Source organism: Microtus ochrogaster, unplaced genomic scaffold (genome assembly GCF_000317375.1).
Source record: "Microtus ochrogaster isolate Prairie Vole_2 unplaced genomic scaffold, MicOch1.0 UNK116, whole genome shotgun sequence".
NCBI lineage: Eukaryota > Metazoa > Chordata > Mammalia > Rodentia > Cricetidae > Microtus > Microtus ochrogaster.
This window is the reverse complement of record NW_004949214.1, coordinates 567748-587556: the sequence shown is the minus strand read 5'-3', so window position 1 is coordinate 587556 and position 19809 is coordinate 567748. Positions and strand designations below refer to the sequence as shown.

General features: G+C 42.8%; 2 protein-coding genes across 2 annotated transcripts; both read left to right on the top strand.

The window, feature by feature from the left end:
* Nucleotides 1-325: 325 nt before the first annotated feature.
* Nxf3 (nuclear RNA export factor 3) lies at nucleotides 326-8451 on the top strand. Its single transcript, XM_013355355.1, has 17 exons — nucleotides 326-402; nucleotides 589-739; nucleotides 2340-2423; nucleotides 2507-2617; nucleotides 2891-2990; nucleotides 3163-3251; nucleotides 3647-3756; nucleotides 5259-5295; nucleotides 5602-5670; nucleotides 5740-5795; nucleotides 5940-6047; nucleotides 6174-6232; nucleotides 6471-6586; nucleotides 6687-6729; nucleotides 7328-7400; nucleotides 7885-8058; nucleotides 8433-8451. The coding sequence occupies exons 1-17, from the start codon at nucleotides 326-328 to the stop codon at nucleotides 8449-8451; spliced, it is 1476 nt and encodes a 491-aa protein (XP_013210809.1).
* A 6814-nt stretch (nucleotides 8452-15265) lies between these two features.
* On the top strand, nucleotides 15266-16820 carry LOC101990891 (protein BEX2-like). The gene is made up of 3 exons (XM_005371621.3): nucleotides 15266-15376; nucleotides 15699-15777; nucleotides 16186-16820. Exon 3 carries the CDS (start codon nucleotides 16191-16193, stop codon nucleotides 16575-16577), a length of 387 nt encoding a protein of 128 aa, XP_005371678.1. The 5' UTR covers nucleotides 15266-15376; nucleotides 15699-15777; nucleotides 16186-16190; the 3' UTR covers nucleotides 16578-16820.
* Nucleotides 16821-19809: the final 2989 nt, after the last annotated feature.

The following is a 19809-nucleotide window of genomic DNA, read 5'->3' as shown; positions in this document are numbered from 1 at the left end:
ATCACAGAGCAACTGTTGAGCCCAGACCTTGACCTCTGTGTTTGTTTTCTCTTTAGCTCCCTGCCTTTCATCTTCCAGGAGGTGGAAGCGCAATGAAGGCTTTCAGTGATTACAGATATTTGGGGGTGGGATATTATAACAGCTAACAACCTTCATTTGCCATTATATTTCCCCAGTACCTTTTTTTGGGGGGGTACTATACATTAATGTCTTGATTTTAATTTAAGGGCACAGTTCTGAAACTAACCCTTATCAAAGAAGATTGAGATGTCGGGGAATTTTCCAAAGGACATTTTTCAACTCTACTGAACACATCAGTGCTACAATGCGTACTTCATTCTCTCAGCAGCAAGGTGGACAGCCAGCAATGAGTGATCCTCCCATATATACTAGAAGAAGATAGTAAGTGACCAGTCAGTATGATTGGAATATACCAGACTAGTGAATGCATAACTCTGTAGTTAAATATGTCCTTTATATCTCCAAGTGGTTGAGCAATCTTTCTGTAGCCTTGGTACAAGTGGGGCAAATGGTCTATTGGAGAATTTCTAAGTATATGTGGACTACTTTTACTTTGTTTCCTGACAGCACTCCATATGGTATTTCACCCCGTCATCAGAGAATCAATTTACACAAACGAAACCAAATGTATATTAACAGGGAGGGATGGCCAATACCTCCAGGGAGAAAAATGGAGGACAAGCAAGATGACACCTCAAAGAACTGGTTCAAGGTCATAGTAAGTACCCCAGAAAATGGATCTAATACTCAAAAGAAGGCAATCAAGAGGAGTTGTGTTGAAATTGAGTAGAGTTATTGGGTGTTTTTTTGGATACAGTGGAGTTGACAGAGGAGTCCACATGCTGAATCAATTAAGGGGCAAATCAGACAGGCAATGAACACAGACCAGGGTGACTGTAGGGAGAAGTCAGGAAGTTGTGTGTAAGCAAAGGAAGAAATCCATGTGAGAAGATATAACAGCTCTACACTAGATGCCCCAGTTTTGCTAAAATTGTATGAGTGTATTGAAGAGGTGGTTGGCAAAGTGTCTTTGGGGTCCCTATTAAAGAAGGCTAGTTCTGCCATAGGTAAGATCTCTTATTATGGCTTTATAAATGAAATCATATTATAATCTCAAAAATCAGAGAAATAATAAAAAGCAAATTAGCTATTGAAATTTAAAAAGTTGGAGTTTTTATTGAAGGAAACCACCTGAATGAAAGGCAAGTAGATTCAGGAAATCCACAGGTGATATAAAAGAAATAAAATTTGTTCCATCTTTAGAAATTGCCTTAAAGCCTAAAAGCAAACATATTTGAGTCCTTCCATTTTACGGCTTTCTTTAAGTAAAATTAACAAATAATAAATCACATGCATTTAAAGTATATAGCTTAACACTACTTGGCTGCACATCTGTGAAACCATTTTCCCAGTCAACATGCCCATCAAACACATCAAGCATCCTTGCTTCCCTTTATAATTGTTCTCTTCCATTCTTTCCCCATATCATTTTTTTTCAATCAACTCTTGGTTAGTTTTCTACCACAATAGATTTGTCCATATTTTCTAGATTTTTATGTAAATAACTCATGTGGTATGTTATGGGCTGAACTCCTTTGTTCGATTAACTTTGACTTTAAATTCCAATGTGCCACATACATGTAATCCCAGCTGCTCAGGAAACTAAGGCCAGAGGATTACTCATTTAAGACCAGCTTGAGTAATGCCACAAGACCCTATATTAATGTAATAAAAAATTATTACATTATTTTTTATATAACAAACAGTGAAATAAAAAATATAAAAGTTTAGAGCAAAAACCGAATACTTGATGCAAACTATAGGTTTTATTTTCTTTCTCTTTACAAACAGCACTTTCCATAGGCCAGAGAATGTAGCAAAGATAAGTATTTAAGTTTATAGAGGTTTATCATGAATTAGTTAGATAATTTCAATTCTGGCCAGTCTGTTTTCATCCTTTTTACAGTATTTCCACCGTACATATATAAAATGAGACTTCTATGCCTGTATCATATTGGTGTCTATAATGTATATTCAGATAATGATATTTTGTTACAGCGTCTTTATTATCTCAAAAGAGTTCTGAAAGTAAGTACTCGAAACATAAGAGTTTTAAGACATTAATTATTTAATACTGAAACACCTGGTAGAAGCATGAGTGTTTAAATCTAGTTTATTTGTTCCAATAACTGTACTTTTGCCACATTAATATATTTTCTCATTAAAGAGTGTATTGTGTAATTACCTTTCATGCATGAAATAAATAAATTCCAATGTGCCAATATTTTCTCCTATCCTTTTTTTATGTTTGATTCTAGATTCCCTATGGCATAAAATATGATAAGAAGTGGCTGCTGGGTTTGATTCAGAGCCAGTGCAGTATCCCTTTCACTCCAGTAGAGGTAAGAGGAATCAGGACAAATGATGGGCTCTATGAACCATGACATTTGCCCATATTCTATTTCTCTCACCCTTATCCATGCAGTTTCACTATGAGAAAATGCACGCCCAGTTTTTTGTTGATAATCCCGACATTGCCTTTGAACTAAAAAATATCAGTGAGCAGATTTGGGATGAGTCTAATAATAAGGTATGTGTCAAGAGTGTGACTGTGACCAATTGCAAGCCAGGGTCAATATCTTGTATGATTCTGGGGCGTCTCAGTTCTCAGTGTCAAACCAAACTCTGATTTGTTCTCCACAGATAACAATCTTCATCAGCCCCTGTGATGAACCCCACTTGGTGACAGAGCTGAAGTCAGAGAAGATGGACCGAATGAAGGTAATATAGGATTAAGACATTTTATATACCCACAGCTGGACCTGTGCCTTTCCCCCATCCCTTGTCCCTTATATCACTTCTGCTTCAGAGTCATGGAACTCCCTCTGTGATTCTGAAGCTGGCTATGAACCAACAGGGTGCTACTTCTCAGCAATTTCTTAATATGCCGAGACTCCCATTTGTGCAAGGCGTGATTGACAGCAGTAAGTCTAGAGGAAATAAGGGTAGAAGGGGCTGGCTGGTGTGGAAATTTAGGAATTGTAAATTAAGGAGAGGTTGGTGCTGGCAACTCCTCTGTATCAGCTCTGTGTCAGCCAACTGCCTCTTCGCCTTCTGATTCTCTGTTCTTGATTCCTGAAGACTTGTTGACCCATCCTACTGACTTATCACTGAATCTTAGAAGGTGCATGGCTCCATCCCTGGATTTTTATGAAGAGGACATGACACAGGTAAGACCTTACACTTGATGCTGTTTGGAGAGTAAGTTTGGTAGAGATTAGCTAGTACTTAGTTTGATCTCAAATATTCACTGTTGTTTCATTTCACTCTATTTTTTTCTATTACTTTAGATGTTGCCCTTGAACCAGAGTGACAGTAAACCCTATCAGATGTTTGGCTTCCCTGATACTAAGGCAGCGGCCCCTACTGTTGACAGCCTGGATGGATCTGGAAATGAGGTGAGACATAATACTGAGATATTATAAGAAAGGAGAAGTGGTCATTGGAGTGTTGACAAGAGGCAGGGAAGTGAATTTACTGGTAAGGGACCAAGGGAAATAGCTGAGGGTTCAAGAATCCTTTGCTTTTCTTCTCTTGATCCATGTATTTATTCCCATAATTTCAGATGAAGTCTGCAGAGACGGTAGTCAAGGGGCAAGACCTGGATCCAGAAGAGATACGTGCAGACCAAAGCTCTCTGAGTACTACCATCCCGGATAAGTCCAGTAACATAAAGTCAGTTGTATTTTCAAGAGGAGCAGCTCTGGTCTTTTGGGAGGACCACAGACCTCACCCTCAACTCTGTCTATATCCTCAGCTGTCCCCACGCTACTCTTTCTCCCCCGCTCACGTAATCTGGGGTGTGATTCCTATATCTGAGCACTTAGTCTCCTCCAGCGTGCACTCTGGTGCTTTAGAAAGATGACACTGGGCTCCTCCCCTATCCTAACCGGAGCTCCCTTTTTCTTACTCTTATAAAGTCCCTTCATCTGTTCCAGGCTGCCCTGAAGGCTCTGTTACCACAGGATGAGGTCAGGGGTTCTGAATGATGATAACATTACCTACTTTGGACCACTGTTGGGGTGGCTTAGTCCTCTTGGAAAGAAACATGGGTTCCCTGAACTAAAGATCTAGAAGTGGGCCAATGTCAGAGAGCAGAGGGCTCCCTGGGTCAAGAGGAACCTGTGGAGAACCAAAGACACCTCCATCTCTTCTGTCTTCCTTATCTACCTACCTACCTTGCTCATCATCCTACCTAATGTTAAAGAGGATCCCTGCATAGCCAGGCATAAACAAGTTGATTCCCTGGGTTAGACCCATACTCAGACACACACAAGTAGAGAGGACCTCCAGGAAAGAACATAGTGATTATAAGAGCCAGCTGCTACTGGGGAATGTCCCTTTGCCACAAAGAGGCTCATTGCTCCCAGAATGAGCCCTGCATAGGAGAAAATACGAGCCTGCATTCAACAGTACCTAATACTGTGAAGTCTTCGCTTTCATTCTTGCTTTGGGTTCCAGGCACAGTCTGGAGAAGATGAGGTAAAAGACTGCTGCAGAGGAGCCCTTTTCCCCTCTATTACCAGTGACCCCTGACCTTTAGTACCAGGCCAGACAAAACATCCTCCATTCCGTTTGTGTGGCTTCCTTTTTCTCCTTTGCCTCTACTCTCTGTGTCTCCCCCACATCTACCTCACATACTTTCAGTCCCTTCCTGTTACTATCCCCATGCTTTGCTCTTACTGCATCCTGAGCCATGCCTTTCTCACCTCCCTGCCCCAGACTCCCTAGAATGGTGGCACGAGCAAGGTGACAGAGTCCTGGGATCTCATCCCATGCCTTGCTCCCTGCAGAGCTTCCCATGGAGACTGTGAGGAGGGGAAATGAGTCCTTGGAGCTCTGCTTCTCCAACGTGGCTTCTTGTGAGCCTGAAGAAAGGAATTAGAGCAGGGAGTGTAGGAGATACCCAATAAGAAGAAGAGAGAGGAGAGCAGCAGGGAAAGACAATGCTCTTTCTTCTTGGTCATTGCCACAAGGACTGTCTTTTCACTTTCAATTAGTTTTAAATGGTTATGTCTGTGTTCCTATATTTATATGTCAGAAGATGGATGAATACATTACAAGTTAATGTATTAATCAGACATGTTATCTAACATATATTAATGAGATGCCATGCAATGATTGTACATACATATACATACATAGTTCTTAACCAGGTTGCATTTTTTTTTTGGTAGTTCAATTCTGGAATTGTTCCCCAAGTTATTAAGCCTGGTAAGTGTATTCCATGATTATCAATTTCTCTAACTGGCCCTGGCAGTACATCCAAAATGCTCTGAAAGCTAATAGGTCTTGCTTAAGTTAAACTTTTTGAATCTGTCCCTTCAAAGCGATATGGAGAAGTGATTCAGATTCACGGGAGAACTTGCCAACGGTAAGTCATGATTCCAGCCTAACATCTATCAGTGACATTTCCAGGGTCCTCTTCACACCTGACTTCCCCATCTGCAAACACATCCCTTTCCCTCATCATCCAGCATCGTCTGCCAGCTCTGCATTGAGTTTTCTTGCCTCCCACAGGAAGGGCAGGAATCTCCTAAACCAACTCTCTGTGGCCTCGAGGACCACAAGAGTTTACCAACTTGCAAGGTGAGGAGAGAGGTTTGAGTTTGTGTTTAAAATGGTTCAGAACCCACATCCTGTTTGCTTTTATTTCAGGGGAGTTTTTTTGGCTCTGAGGCTGTAAAGACTCTGGTCCTCCAGTTCCTGCAGCAGTAAGTACCTCCAGGAACCTGACAAAAGGGAGCCATGTGGGAAGTGAGGCTACAAAATTATAGCTCTACTTGATAAAACTTTGAACTCTCATTTGAGGCCCAAACCGATGTGATTAGCCTATCCTTTGACTCTGCCCTCAACAGGTATTTCTTCATCTATGACAATGGAGATCGGCAGGAACTTCTTAATGCCTACCATGCTGAGGCTTGCTTCTCTTTGACCGTCCTCTTCAGTTCCATGGACTCATCCTCGTAAGTAGCACAATCAGCTCAAGCTAGACCTAGAGCACTGCATCCCACCCTCCAGCAGATACAGGCAGTCCCTTGGAACCCTTACACTAGCTGGACCACCAGTTCTGTTTCCTCCTTTTCTCCTAGGAGCAACTTGTGTGGGTACTTCAAGCACAGCAGAGATATGAAGGTTCTCAAAGATCTTTGTAAGTGTGTGATGGGCAAGACTAGACAGTGTAAAGAGGGCTAGAGGGCACAATCACAGATGCCAGAGGCTAAGGTTCCTGTTGTTGCCCTCCCCATTTCTGACACTCTCTCTTGATTCCAAACCAACAGCTGCTTATTCCTAGACCTCTTAGGCCATGACTCTGTCTGGGAAATGGTGTGTGAGTGTCCAAAAAGCATGTGCGACTCCAAGGACATTTTTTTCTCTTCTTTTTACAGATATGCAGCAGCAGCTGCTGAAGCATAAAAAATATGAGATTATTTGCTTTCTTCATACATTGCCCAAAACTCAGCATGACCTCACCTCCTTTGTGGTGGACATATGTTTCCAGACAGTAAGCCCCTGCTCCTTCTGTGGGCCACAGCACATACTCAGAAAGCTGAGGATGGGGAGAAAGTTATGCAGGACGCTGAGCTCATGCATTTCCCTTCCAGGAAACCATGCTGTGCTTCTCTGTCAGTGGATTGTTCAAAGAAGGTGAGTGTCTGTAGAATCCGCTCTCCAGACCCTATCCCGCTCCCTGCCCTAGATGTGGACCCCTGAGAACTCCCCCAGGTCCCCTCATTGTGTGCCTTTCCTCCCTTGTGCTCTCCTGCCCATGGCACCCTGCCCATAGACCATCCCGGTCTGACCCTGACAGAGGCCTGTGCCTGTCTACCCCACAGCTCCTGGGTGAGGGAGGGCATGGGAGCTGTGGGGTTGGTGGCTCTCATTCCAGATCCTTACTCTGACTTTGGGCCAGTTGCTTAACCTCTGCATTTCCATGTTTGCAAATGTTACTTATTAAACTGCCCCCCTACTCCCCACCCCTGTAAGGGAGATGCGAAGCAGAGACCAAGTGAACACCGAAAGTGATGTTCACATGGTCCAGCATGGGGTAGGGGTCCCATCAATGGGAGTGGATCTTTTCCATTGCTGCCAGCCCTCTCCATTCTTGTAAGCCATTCCTGACTCCAAGCCAAATATTGAGTGGTTCTTGGCTTCTTTTTGTGTAAGACCCTGACTGGAGAATGCCCTGTGAGGGTCTAAAGCATTGACAACTCTAAAGGCACATTATTCTTTCTTGTCCTTGAAGCAGAGGGCAGCTCTCAGGGTTGTGTTCACGCCTTCACTCGGACCTTCATTGCTACCTATGGCAACAGTTCTGAGTAAGTGCTGTGTTGTGGATCGGCACTCTCACCTGAGCCTTGGGCTGTGCAATGTGGTGGTGGAGTCCTTGGGGTATGACCAATATGTGGAAGGGCAATGGGGAGAGCCAAGGAGTAGTCTAGTATAGTGGCTGAAAGTGTAGACTCTGGGTTCAGACTACCAGGCTCGTTCTTGCTGTACCACTCACTAATTCTGTGAATTTGGTCAGATCACATTTCCCATTTGTAACTCTGTCTTCTAAAAATGTTGATTATACTGTCCACCCTTTTTTTGCTGATAAAACCATTGTTGGATTAAAGTTGAATCTCCTGTTCTATTGATATAGACAGTCTGCAACAGTGTGCTCCCTCTCTGGGAGTATTGTCGATAAGCAGGGAAGAAAAGCAGGGCAAAGCAGGAATATGGGAACAGCCCGATTGCGGCTCTGTGAGAAGTCTATTTTGTCTGTTTTCCCATCCATCTCAGGGAATGTTTTCCCTTCAGCCTTTGTATCATCAACGACAAGCTGCTTGTAAGGGATGTCCAAGGGCTTCCCAGTGCCTCCATTCCCGTGGCCACATCTTCTTCCGGCTGTTTGCCTGCCCTCTTTCAGGATCAACAGAAGATGGAGCAGACATTCTCTACACAGGCTGGGATGAATGTTGAGTGCTCTCAGACGTGAGTGTTGGTGTATACAATGAAGTAGTGTGAGGTAGGGGTAGGATAATGAGTTATGGAAACATACAAGCTTTGCTTCTTTATTTCGTTCACTATCTTACGGATCACTTTCTTCTCAGTTAAACAGTGGGCTAAATAGCCATTTTAAATAGCTATTTGATAACTCCCTGAAATCCATGGACCCTGTTCATAAATGAGACACATTTGGATTTTCAGGAATTTGCTTATATTATGGCACAAGTGTCATTTTGCCGAATATCTTGAAGTATATGTAGAGGCATGTTTCTGTTGCATAGATCAGAACATGCCTTTGTATTGTCAGTGTATCTATTCTTGTGTCTTGATGCATACTGTCTGGTCATACTCTATCACAGGTGCCTTGATGATGAGTAGTGGAATCCCAGCAAAGCTAGTCAAAGCCTTGCCTGGCTCCAGGTGAGGTGTGGGAATTCAGGCCAAGCCAGAAAAGGCCAGGTGGCTTGGAAATGATGCTGGTATTCTTGCGTCTGCTGGTCTCCCCATCGTGTCCTTTGTTTCCTACAGCTAAAGGATGAGAGCCCCAAGCATACCTTCATGCAGACAGGTCCAGGATTCTAAGAACAACACACCAAGAAGAAGTTCCTAGGTGTCACTATCTTATCTCTTCAAATCTTTGTTGTGATTTTGTTCTAGCACGGTAATTTCCATGTAAATTAATTGGGACATCTGGGAGCTAAGGCACCCTGGGAGCTAAGGTGGAGTTTGTAAAGCTAACTCTCATGTATCTAAATGACCTGTTGCTTGTGTATTTGCCATGTATTTCCAGATCATTGTTTCTTATTTTTTCTTTCATTATAAATGTTATTAAATTTGTTGAGCATTTCATGTTTCTGTAATATAGTCTGCTTTACTCTCACTTGCATACTGTCCTTTCTCCTTCTTACCCTTCCATCTTTCCTGTACGTCCTTGTCTCACACTCATGGTTTTTGTTTGGCACAGGGCCCCTCTGAGCATAAACAGGGCCATTTATGTGACCATGTGTTTGGAACTGTTCACTGGGCTCACTTGTGGGTACATAGTTAAAGACAATGACTACTTTTCCTCTAGAATCCATCAGTAGCTGATAGTTTGGCAGAGAGGGATAGGTCCCGATTCTGTGACTGAGCAAGAGGTCCGGTCTTGTGTAGGCCCAGTGGAGGCAATCTTAGTTGCTAAAAGATTGTGATAATTGTGGCATACTCAGAAGATACTATTGATGTTGCTAGTTATGTTAAATCCCTTCAAAGTTCACTGGAGGCAGACCATATTACAAGAATGAGGACCTCCAAGGAAGAACTGTTGTAGAGACTGAAGTCCTAGTCTCAATCTTTGGCTGTATGGTTCTGCTTCTGTAGACGATAGAGCTTCCTCTGTTGAACATACTCTCTAACCCTGTTAAAACTGAGTACTGATGTTCTATGTGCCTAAAGTACTAATCAAGTATTTCATGCAGATATCAATATTCTGTTATTAGCAATACAAATTTATTCAAAATTAAAAACAACATAATTGGTAGGATATATTAAAAGACACATAAAAGCCTGTGAAGAAAAATGATTCCCATATATGTTACTGTCATACTACAAAAATCCTTGGTATAAAAAGAGGTAAGAGTAAGGAAATTGTTAGCTTTGTATTTTTATTAAAAACAGTCATATTCAGAAAATCTATAAAATATATTCAACCACTTAAAGTACGAAAGTAGCCACAAACAATGAGATAATTTAGAAAAGGAAAATAAAGATTAATATTTTAAGAAAAAATAATGTCCTTCATCTGCCTAGCCCTAATAGAACCGGGCAGGCCTTTGGTTTCTCTTTCCCTTACAGGACAGGTGGCCCCAGGTGGCATGTAGGAAGAGAAACTGGGCCTGCCCAGCTCCATTAGGACCAGGCAGATGAAGGACACCTACATGAGTGCCTGGGGCCATCCTGATCTAGGTGGCTTGCACTGCCCCCCAGGGCTATGGAGACATCCAGTGAGGACCATGCTGGGTCCGTGGCTGCACCATGCAAGGGTGTGTGTTGATGTCTGTGGCTCCTATTACCACCAAAGGCCATGCAAATGCCTAAAGTCTACTGGTATCCAAGTATCATGCTGCTACCTGAGGCCATGGTGATGTCAGCACCCAGGCTGCTGCCGAGAGTCATGTCTGGGTCTGTGGTGGGGTTTGTGTTGATGTTCATGGCCCATGTTGCTCCCGTGTTGCTACCAAAGGCCACATGGATGCCTGGGTTCTAGGTCATGTGGGAGTCTAAGAGACATGACACTGCCAGGACCATGCCTGTTCTACCACTCAGGGTCATGGTGTCATCTGGGCCCTGGTTGTGGCTAAGGGGCCATGTCTGGGTCTGTGGCTCCACGATCTGTGTTAATGTTCATGGCTCCTGTTACCATTGAAGATCATGCCCCTCTCTGGGGTCTGGCCACCTAGAGCTATGTTCAAGTCTGGTGATCATGCTACTGCTGGGCTCATGCCAATCTGAGAGGCCCGTGCTGCCACCCAGGGTCCATGGTGACATCTGGGCCCAAGCTGCTGCTGATAGCCTTGTCTGGGTTCTTGGTTGTACAATAGCTGGGGTCTGCATTGATGTCCATTTCCCGTGTGAAGATAGGGGCACATGCAAACCTTGTGTTGAACCATGTGTTGAAGTAGAAAGACCATGAGGAGTTGGCTCTACCCTCACTGGCCCAGTGAGAGCCAGGCCCCCATTACCCAAGAGCTGTTCCTACCCCTCACCACAGGCATGGGAGAACTTGCTCTGCCCCTACCCTGAAGGCGGTGGTCCCTTAGGCCGGGACCTACTATCTTGGCTACCACCCAGGCCCACCTCCAGGGCTTTGAATGGGCATTCTCGAACACATACCCCATAATATGACCTGCTGGTATACATGAAGAGACTGGTCCCACGAACCACATCTGCAGGATCTCCATGAGGTGGGATAACAGCAGGCTATCAGGGAGGAATTTTGGTGGGGGTCCAGTATTGATGGTGTACCAGAGGCCAGAGATCTTGAACCAGACCAACAACACATTATGTAATGAAAATTTGCAAGCAAAGCTGTTTGGACAAAAGGGAATCCTGCATGAGACACAGCTCTCAATGGCACTGAGACAAATGAAAAGGCGATGGAGAGGCAGGAAATATGAACGAGCAAAGTGGGTTTTGTTGTTAGCTTTTCTGTTTGTTTATATTTGTTTGTTTTTAATTAATATTCTTATTTGGATCATTTATTATTTATTTTTAAGTTTCCCTTTGGGGGGAATTCTACAAGGGTGAAAAACAGATATGGAGGGACTGGGAAATGAATGAAAATGGGGTACATGATGTGAAAGTCCCTAAGGAGCAATAAAAAGCTATGCTAAAAAAAGAAAAGGACCATTTGTGTATGTGTTAGGTGTACACACATGTGCATCTTTATTTGGGTGCCTTTAGTTGTCTAAAGCTTTAAAAATATGTACTGCACACTGGGTAATTTAAATCTACAGAAATTCATTTTCTCATAATCTGAAGGACACAAATCCCAAGCTAAAGTGTTAAAAAGACCTTGTAAGATTTTCTTTTTAAATGTTTTAATTACCATAAAGCTATATGGTCTCCTTACAGCAATTTCAAACATGGGGATTTAGTAGACACTCCTCTCCCTTCTTCTCACTCCCCCACCATCTTGGACCTTTTTACCTCTAGCAATTTCATTTTTGTTTTCACGTCACAAGTGTTCTATCATGACCCACCTCTTCCTTAATACCCTTTTCCCCTTTCATGGCCCCATTTCCAGTTTAATGGTACACACACACACACACACGCACGCACGCACAATGCAAACACACACACACACACGAACATCAAAAGCGACAACCCACAATATGAAAGAGAACCTATAGCATCAATCTCTTCGAGTGTGTTTTGTTTCACTTAACATATGATGTCCAGTTGCATTCATTTCAGTATAAATATGAGACTCTTAACTATACAATTATGTTCTATATCTGTGGCTTGGGGTAATCTGACTTCTTCCTTTCATTTTTAACCCCTTAATATCTTTCTCTTGCCTTATTCTTCTAGCTAAGACTTCAAGAAATATATTGAATTAAGAGTAGAGAGAAGCTGGGCGGTGGTGGCACACGCCTTTAATCCCAGCACTCAGGAGGCAGAGGCAGGCGGATCTCTGTGAGTTCGAGACCAGCCTGGTCTACAGAGCTAGTTCCAGGACAGGCTCCAAAACCACAGAGAAACCCTGTCTCGAAAAAAAAAAAAAAAAAAAAAAAAGAGTAGAGAGAGCAGGCACCCTATATTCTTGCCCCATTTAATATAATGTTGGCTAAAGGTTTAGCATAAATAGCCTTTATTGTTTTGATTTGTGTTTTGCCTATTCCAACTTATTGTAGGACATTTTTGTAACTTTAAGCCATTCAGTGTACAGTATTTTACTAGAACAGTTTTAGTAGACTAATACATTACTATAGAAATATAAGACTACACATACACATGTACAAATCATCTTTTTTTTCTGAAAATAGCACTCTTTCTTTTCATTTCTAAATTAATATTGTAATATACTCCCATCTTTGTATCCTCTTTTAAGCATCTAGTAGTTGACTAACTCTAATCTGTGTTGGACATATCCTCTCATTATGGAGCCATTCACCAGAGTGTGCTTGTCCTACCAGAAGTCACACTGTTACAAAACTGATCATCTCTCCCCCACAAGCCATCAACTGTCCACAGTTCCTTAGTTAGGAGTGGGAGCTCATGAACCTTTTCATCGGAATGTATTCAATCCTATTGGTTGAGAAAATTTGCTTCTGTGTTCCTCTGGGACACTGGCTTGTAGCTTTCTTTTTCTGTTATGTCTTTATCCAGATTTGATGTTGGTATAATAACTGGCTTCACAGAGTTTGTTTTGCTGTGTTCCTTCCATTTCTATTTTGTAGAATAGCTTAAGGAGTGTTGGTAGTAGACCTTCCTTCACGTTTGATAGAATTCAACAGTCAGTCTTTCAAGTTCTGGGATTTGCTTTGTGGAGGGACTTTTAATTACTGTCTCAATTTTGTTGCTTTTTGTGTGTCTTTTTAATTTGGTTATATCACCTGGTTTTAATTTCAACAGGACATAGGAGTTTAGAAATTTATTCATTGTTTTGAGGTTTTTCATCTTTTTAGGCTAAAACTCTTCAAAGTTTCCCATAGTCTGGACTTCATTGAATTCTGTTTTAACAACTTCTGTCTCATCTCTGATTTTCTTTACTTGAGTTTTCCCTCTCTTTTATTAGTTTGGCTAAGATGTTGTGAGTATTGTTAATCTTGAAGAACCAACTCTTTGGCTGTATGCATTGCTTTTTTAGTTTCTATTTCATTAATTTTTGCCTTAATTTTATTATTTCTAGCCATTTTAAGTTTTTTTTTTTTGGACAGTATCCCACTATGTAGCTCCAGCTGGCCTGGAACATGCTGTGTTTACCAGTCTGGCCTCAGACTCACAGAGATCTTCCTGCTCAGTGGTCTGGATGTGAAGCAGTTATGATAAGGATTCCAGGAGCCCACACCTCCAATGCCCCAGAAGAGTTGACAACCAGAGCACAGAGTGGATTCTATCCAAGCTGGATTCAAACAAAAGCAGGCAGTCTTGGCTTCACCCTTTCCCCTCATTCAACAGACACTCATGTACTTTAGATGAAGTCTACAAAAGTTTAGGATACCTTTGTGGTTTTCAGTATGGGCACAGACCTCTAATCTATACAAGAAGATAATTCACTGGGGATGAACTTGTGGAAGAGTTGGAGACGAGAATTCAAAGGGGAATTCTCTGTGTGGCTTGGAAATATACAGCGGGAATCTGAACGTAGGAAACTATGGGCTCTGGAACTTGCTGCTAGGGAAACCAACAGCCTCCTAGCCTCTTTGCAGAGCGGAGATGATCTACCTTCTATCCCTCAGCCTGCCTTGGTACTCTCACAGCTTGTCCCCTTCGACTAGGTCCCTAAAGCTAGCCATAGTAATAGTCATTAATTTTCAGTTGCTAGCAAAAGCCTTTCTATAGTTAAAAATGATGGTAACTGTAGGATACAACAGAACAGAACTGGTTCCAGAAGGGAAAAAGATTGTTGACATAAAATTGCTATGCTCTAACAACTGAACATGTTTCTTTTTTATTTTATTTATTTATTTATTATGTATTCAGTGTTCTGCTTGCATGTATGCCTACAGGCCATTACAAATGGTTGTGAGCTACCAAGTGGTTGCTGGGAATTGAACTTAGGACTTTTGGAAGAGCCAGCAAAGCTCTTAACCACTGAGCCATCTCTCCAGCCCCCTGGACTTGTTTCTTAAGATCCACTTAACTGATTCTAGAAACACAGATTGTATACAGGGAGATTCACTATTTTAAAATTTTTTTCCAGGGAAAAATTCAAGCAAACTAGAATGTTCTAAAAATAGTTTGAGCAGCCACAGAGGTGGCTGAGAGGCTAAGAGCGCCGACTGCTGTTCCCGAGGTCCCGAGTTCGAGAATAGCTCGCTCTATGTAAATATTCGAAAAAAATAAAAAAGTAAATAAAAATAGTTTGTGGCAATCAGAATAAATATATTTTATCCAGCACAGGTGGACATAATGTTTTGTTAATATTTGTTTGTTTGTTACTGTGTCAGTTTCAAATGTTTAGTTCAAAAATAAAGTTTCCTGCTTTTCAAAATTGAGGTATGAACATGTGTTGTTTTGAGAAAGGGTCTCATCCTGTGGCCCAAACTGACTTGAAATTCACTATGTAGTCTACAGTGATCCCAACACTGGTCCCAATTCATGTTGAATCTCCTAGTTCAGTGTCCCTAGTGCCAAGATTTCAAGACTGAGGCACCAGTTGTGGCTGATATTCATTAATATTTAAAAAGAAAATAAAGATAAATTAATGGAAAGGATCTATACAGATGTAAAGAAGGGAGAAAGCAGATTGCCAGATTGTGGGTGTGGTAGAAGGTGCAGACTCTCCCTGGAAACAGGGAAGGGAGAAATCCAACCTCCAGACGGTGATGCCACTTGTGGGTCCTCAGATTGGCGAGGATCTGGATGAGTGATGGCTGAGGCGTGACTTGCATGCTCACAGAGGGAAGCTGGGCGGAGCCTCCTGTCGAACTGGCCTCCTGAGCTGGGGAGCGAGCTTGGCTGTGACGCGGGGCCCTCACGTGACCCGGGGCTGCAGAAAGACGCAGCCTTGGGTGCAGTCGTCACTCGCGTCTGGACACCAGCTCCGTGCTTCCCTGCGCACGGCGGGCTGGCATTGGGCCCTGGGCGAGCGGAGCAGGTAAGGGGCCCGCATGCAGCGGCCCTGAGGGTGACAGCCTCCGGATGCAACGGAGCGCACCGGAGGACCGTGCAGCGGCACCGCGGCTTTCTGCACCGCAAAGAGAACCGTGGCTGAGCCCGGGAAGGGGCGCCCCTGGGCGGTCGGGTGGGCCTGTGGAGGAGAGCTCTGAACCTAGCCCTAGAGAGTGAAGAAGGAGACTGGCTGATGGTGGCTGAGGGAGGCGGGGTAAAGGGGATGGGCAGTGGGGATGCAGGCGGAGGGGTGCAGAGTGCGGAACTGAGTTCCACACTGAGTCGCTCCCATCCCACCCTGTCTGCAGGTCTGCTAGCCGAGAGTCGCTGCGGAGCGTCTGGCAGCGACAATTGAGAGGAGGTCTACGCGGCAAGGGATAGGCCCAGGTCGGTTCAGGGGCTGCGCGTGTGTGTCTGGGTGGGGAGGAGGGGCTGGAGGAGCGTGCGGGAAGCCCTGTCTGGAATGTCAGATACCCCATCTATTCCTTCCCACTTTCCATCCCATCTCCCACATTATACGTCCCATCTCCCCCACCACCCACCACCCCCATCCACTAACTTCATCCTCCATTTTGATGCCTGCAAAAACCTTGGAGATAGATCTACAGGGAAAATGGTGGGTTGTGGAGAGGGAGGGGATGGGACTGGGGGCCCCCTAGAGGGCGTGTTGGGCCTTTCAGGTAGGAAAATAAAATTGAAAAACAAAGTAAACATAGGGACATTCAAGATAGTGAATGTTGAAAATGGGCCTCTGTCCTCGGTGCTGAACCTTTGAACAATTCCCTTGTCTTCCAGGAGAAATGGAATCCAAAGAGGAACAAGGAGGAAAAAATCTCAACATGGAAAATGACCATCAGGGAAAGGAGGAAAAGGAAGAAAAGCCGCAGGGTGCTAAGAAAAGGGAGCAGCCTGTGGTCCTGCCTCTTGAAGCTGAATACTCTGTGCCTCGAGGAAATCGCAGGCGCTTCCGCATTAGGCAGCCCATCGTGCACTATAGATGGGACCTGATGCACAGGGTCGGAGAGCCCCAGGCAAGGATGAGAGAGGAGAACAGGGAAAGGTTTGGGGAGGATGTGAGACAGCTCATGGAGAAGTTGAGGGAAAGGCAGCTGACCCATACTCAGCGGGCAGTTAGCACTGACCCCCCTCACCATGACCATCATGATGAGTTTTGCCTTATGCCCTGAATCCTGGTTTTCTCTCAAGATAATATGGGGACCCCTGCTTCAAAAACTTAATGTTTGTGATGTACGGTTGTAAAATTTTTGATGTTACTTGTTCCTCATGGGTCTCCGCGTACTGCCAGCTTCTAATTGAAACTTGTGTTTTTGATTCAGTCTTAATTTTTTTGTTGTTAGCAGAATTTATCTAATGCATGGAAAGAATCTCAGTATATATTGTGGAGCTAATAAAGCAGATTTAAAAAGCAATCTTAGTATTCATTATTTAAAGGGTACTTATATATGCCAAATTCAAAGAGAAAGTGGTGGAATTAAATTGTAAAAAGGTTTAATACTGGGACTCATTTCAGTGAAAGTGAGGCAGAAAAACAGGAGACGTTTTAGTACCCTGGGGCCCCCATTTGTTTTTGGTTATACCCAGCTTTCCATGGTCTAACAATACACTTTGCTACCTATTCCTTTTGCCTGTGTACATACACATAACCCTCTCCAAAGAATGCAGCAAACAGTGGCAGAACCCCTTCAGCCCCTCACCGGTGGCGTGCTACACACACTCCCATCTCTCAACAAATAATAGTGTGTTACACCCAGGTAACAATCACACTTAGATTGTTTCCATTCAAGTGAATTCTCAAGGTATCTGGGCGTGGAGAACAGAAGGGCTGATCCCTGGCTTTGACTGGTTTGGGATATATGCACTTTAAGGCAAAAGTATATCCTGCAGTAACTTTTTAAGGATAATCCCTTATTTAGCATTGTATGCCTATGAATGAGTGGGCATGCATATTAAAATCGGATGCACTGTGACAAGGGACATATGTATTAGGGAAAATGAATGTATGACTTGATCTGTCAATCAAAGTAAGAGAATCACCTAAACTATGTCTCATAGTAACCTTCTCTTAAATCCCATGAAAGGAAGCCTTGAACTATAATGGGGACCTTGAGTATTTTCACTCATGTGGCTTACTGTCAATGTTGACAATGTATCCCTCTGTAACCTACACTATTGCTTTGCTTTGATCAAAATTCACCTTGCTTCTGTAGCAAATTTGGGAGCTCCCCCCCCAATTATTTGGTTAAGAGACCTGGGACCTGTAAACACTTTGCCCAGATCCTGACCAGTAACAAAAAAAAAAATTGATCTTATACTTTTCACCCATGTTATTAAGTACCCAGTATGAACAACTCAAAGGGAGAAAGGATTTATTTTGGTTCCTGGTTGCAATAGTTTCCCCTATTATTGTGGGGAGGATGCTGTGCAGCAGAGTAGCTCACAGCACTGTGGCTGGGAGTGGGGGAAAGGGAATGAGAGTGAACACCACTGTTTCTGCCTTCATTCCATCCCTGACCCCAGCTAATGGGATTGTGCTGCCTTCCTTATGGGCAAGTCTTTTTTGTTGTTTTTCTCACCTTCATAGAAACAGATGTTTATGTTAGTAATTCTCTGGGCACTTCTCAATCCAATCAATTTGTTGTGAGAAATACAGGCTGATATAGCCTGGGTGGTTTACTTTTCTCTGTACTTGGCGGAAGAAATACAATACTTTAAATCACTTTATAAAAAAAACAAGGCCACTTAATATTCATTAGCAAAATCTAAGGCTTGTAGCCACACAGAGAAGCCAAAGAATATGTTTTACAAATCGAGAATGACATTATTTTCACGCAAGTGAAGCAAGGCCACAAAGGTATGGTTTACCTAGTTTTCAGCCGTCCTCACCTACTAGACAAGAGCCCTACCTGCAAATTCTTCCTTTTAGGTACCAAGAGCAGGTGGCAGTAGTCCTGCATACTTCCTATTTTCTGGTCAAGGATGCAGTCTCTGCTGATCATGCTATGATTTCTGCCTGGCTAGGAGCAGGCATGTTCAAAAGGACAAAAATAATGATTGAGTCTGGAGCTCTTTTTTTTTTTGTCTGAGTACAGTTCCTAGCAACAGAAGTAACTCTGAATGTATAATTTCCTTTACTAGAAGAGATTGTTTGCAATTTCTAAAATGACTGGACTTATTTATAAATGACTAAATGTTCTTGACAGTATGCTAATCTATTAGTGGTACAAAAATCACTTGGAGTATATTAAATTATGAGTTTATACATGAATGTAAGGTCCCATCGTAGGTTCACTAAATAGGAGTCTAGAACTTTCATTTTTGACGAACATCATCTTTGGTGATTTTGCTGCTCATTAATATCTAAAAAGTTACTGATATATATATATATTTATCCCCATTCTTAAAGGGGAACTATAGTTAACTTCAAATGCTTTTCAGTGCATCATACAGTGGTTAAAAATAATATTCTTATTACAAAACCCTTTGTTTTTCCTACAAGCCTACCTTTCTTAGCCATCATTGCTCCAGCAATATCTGAATGGATGTTGCCACAATCTTTCCATTGTAAATCTGTATTTGTGAAAATACTGCCTTGGTTAGCATTTCTACTCCTGTAATAGGACACCATGACCAAACATAACTTGGGGGTGACAGATTTTATTTCATCTTATAATTTATAAGTCCATTCCTGGGGGAAGTCAGAGCAGGAACTCAGGGCAGAAACCTGGAGGCAGAATCAGATGCAGAGGCCATGGATGAGAGCTGCTTACCGGCTTTTTCCCTATGGTTTACTCATATGGCTCTCTTATATACTCCAGTCAGGTGTATTTAACTGGAGTATATATACTGAGGCGGAACTTTCCACAATGAGCAGTAAGATGCTAGGCCTGGTCTACATCTTGATTACAACTTTGTAAAAGACTTGAGGCAGGGGACTCAGATGAATCACCCTGGACTCATGACTTCAGATCTTTGGGATCATAAAGTCAGATTGTTTTACATGCTATGTTTGAAATTAAATATAGAATAGGAAATAAAACATTATGGTTTTTCTTTTTATGAATGTGTAAGTGTGGGAGTTGTGCATGTCTATGTGTGTGTACAGGTGTGTGAAGATGTATGTATGCATGCCTGTGGAAGCCAGAGGACAACCTTAAGTGTTGTTCTTCATATAATGTTCACTTCTTCATTTTTAATTCTACTTATTTTATGTGAATGGGTGTTTTGCCTGCAGATATATCTGTTCACTATATCTGTACCTGGTATCTGAGGAGGCCAGAAGAGGGCATTGGGTCCCTTGGAACTGGAATTATCGACAGTTGTAAGTTGCTTGTGGGTGCTGGGAATTGAGCTCAAGTCATCCAGAAGAGCAGTCAGTATTCTTAACTTTTTTTTTTTTTT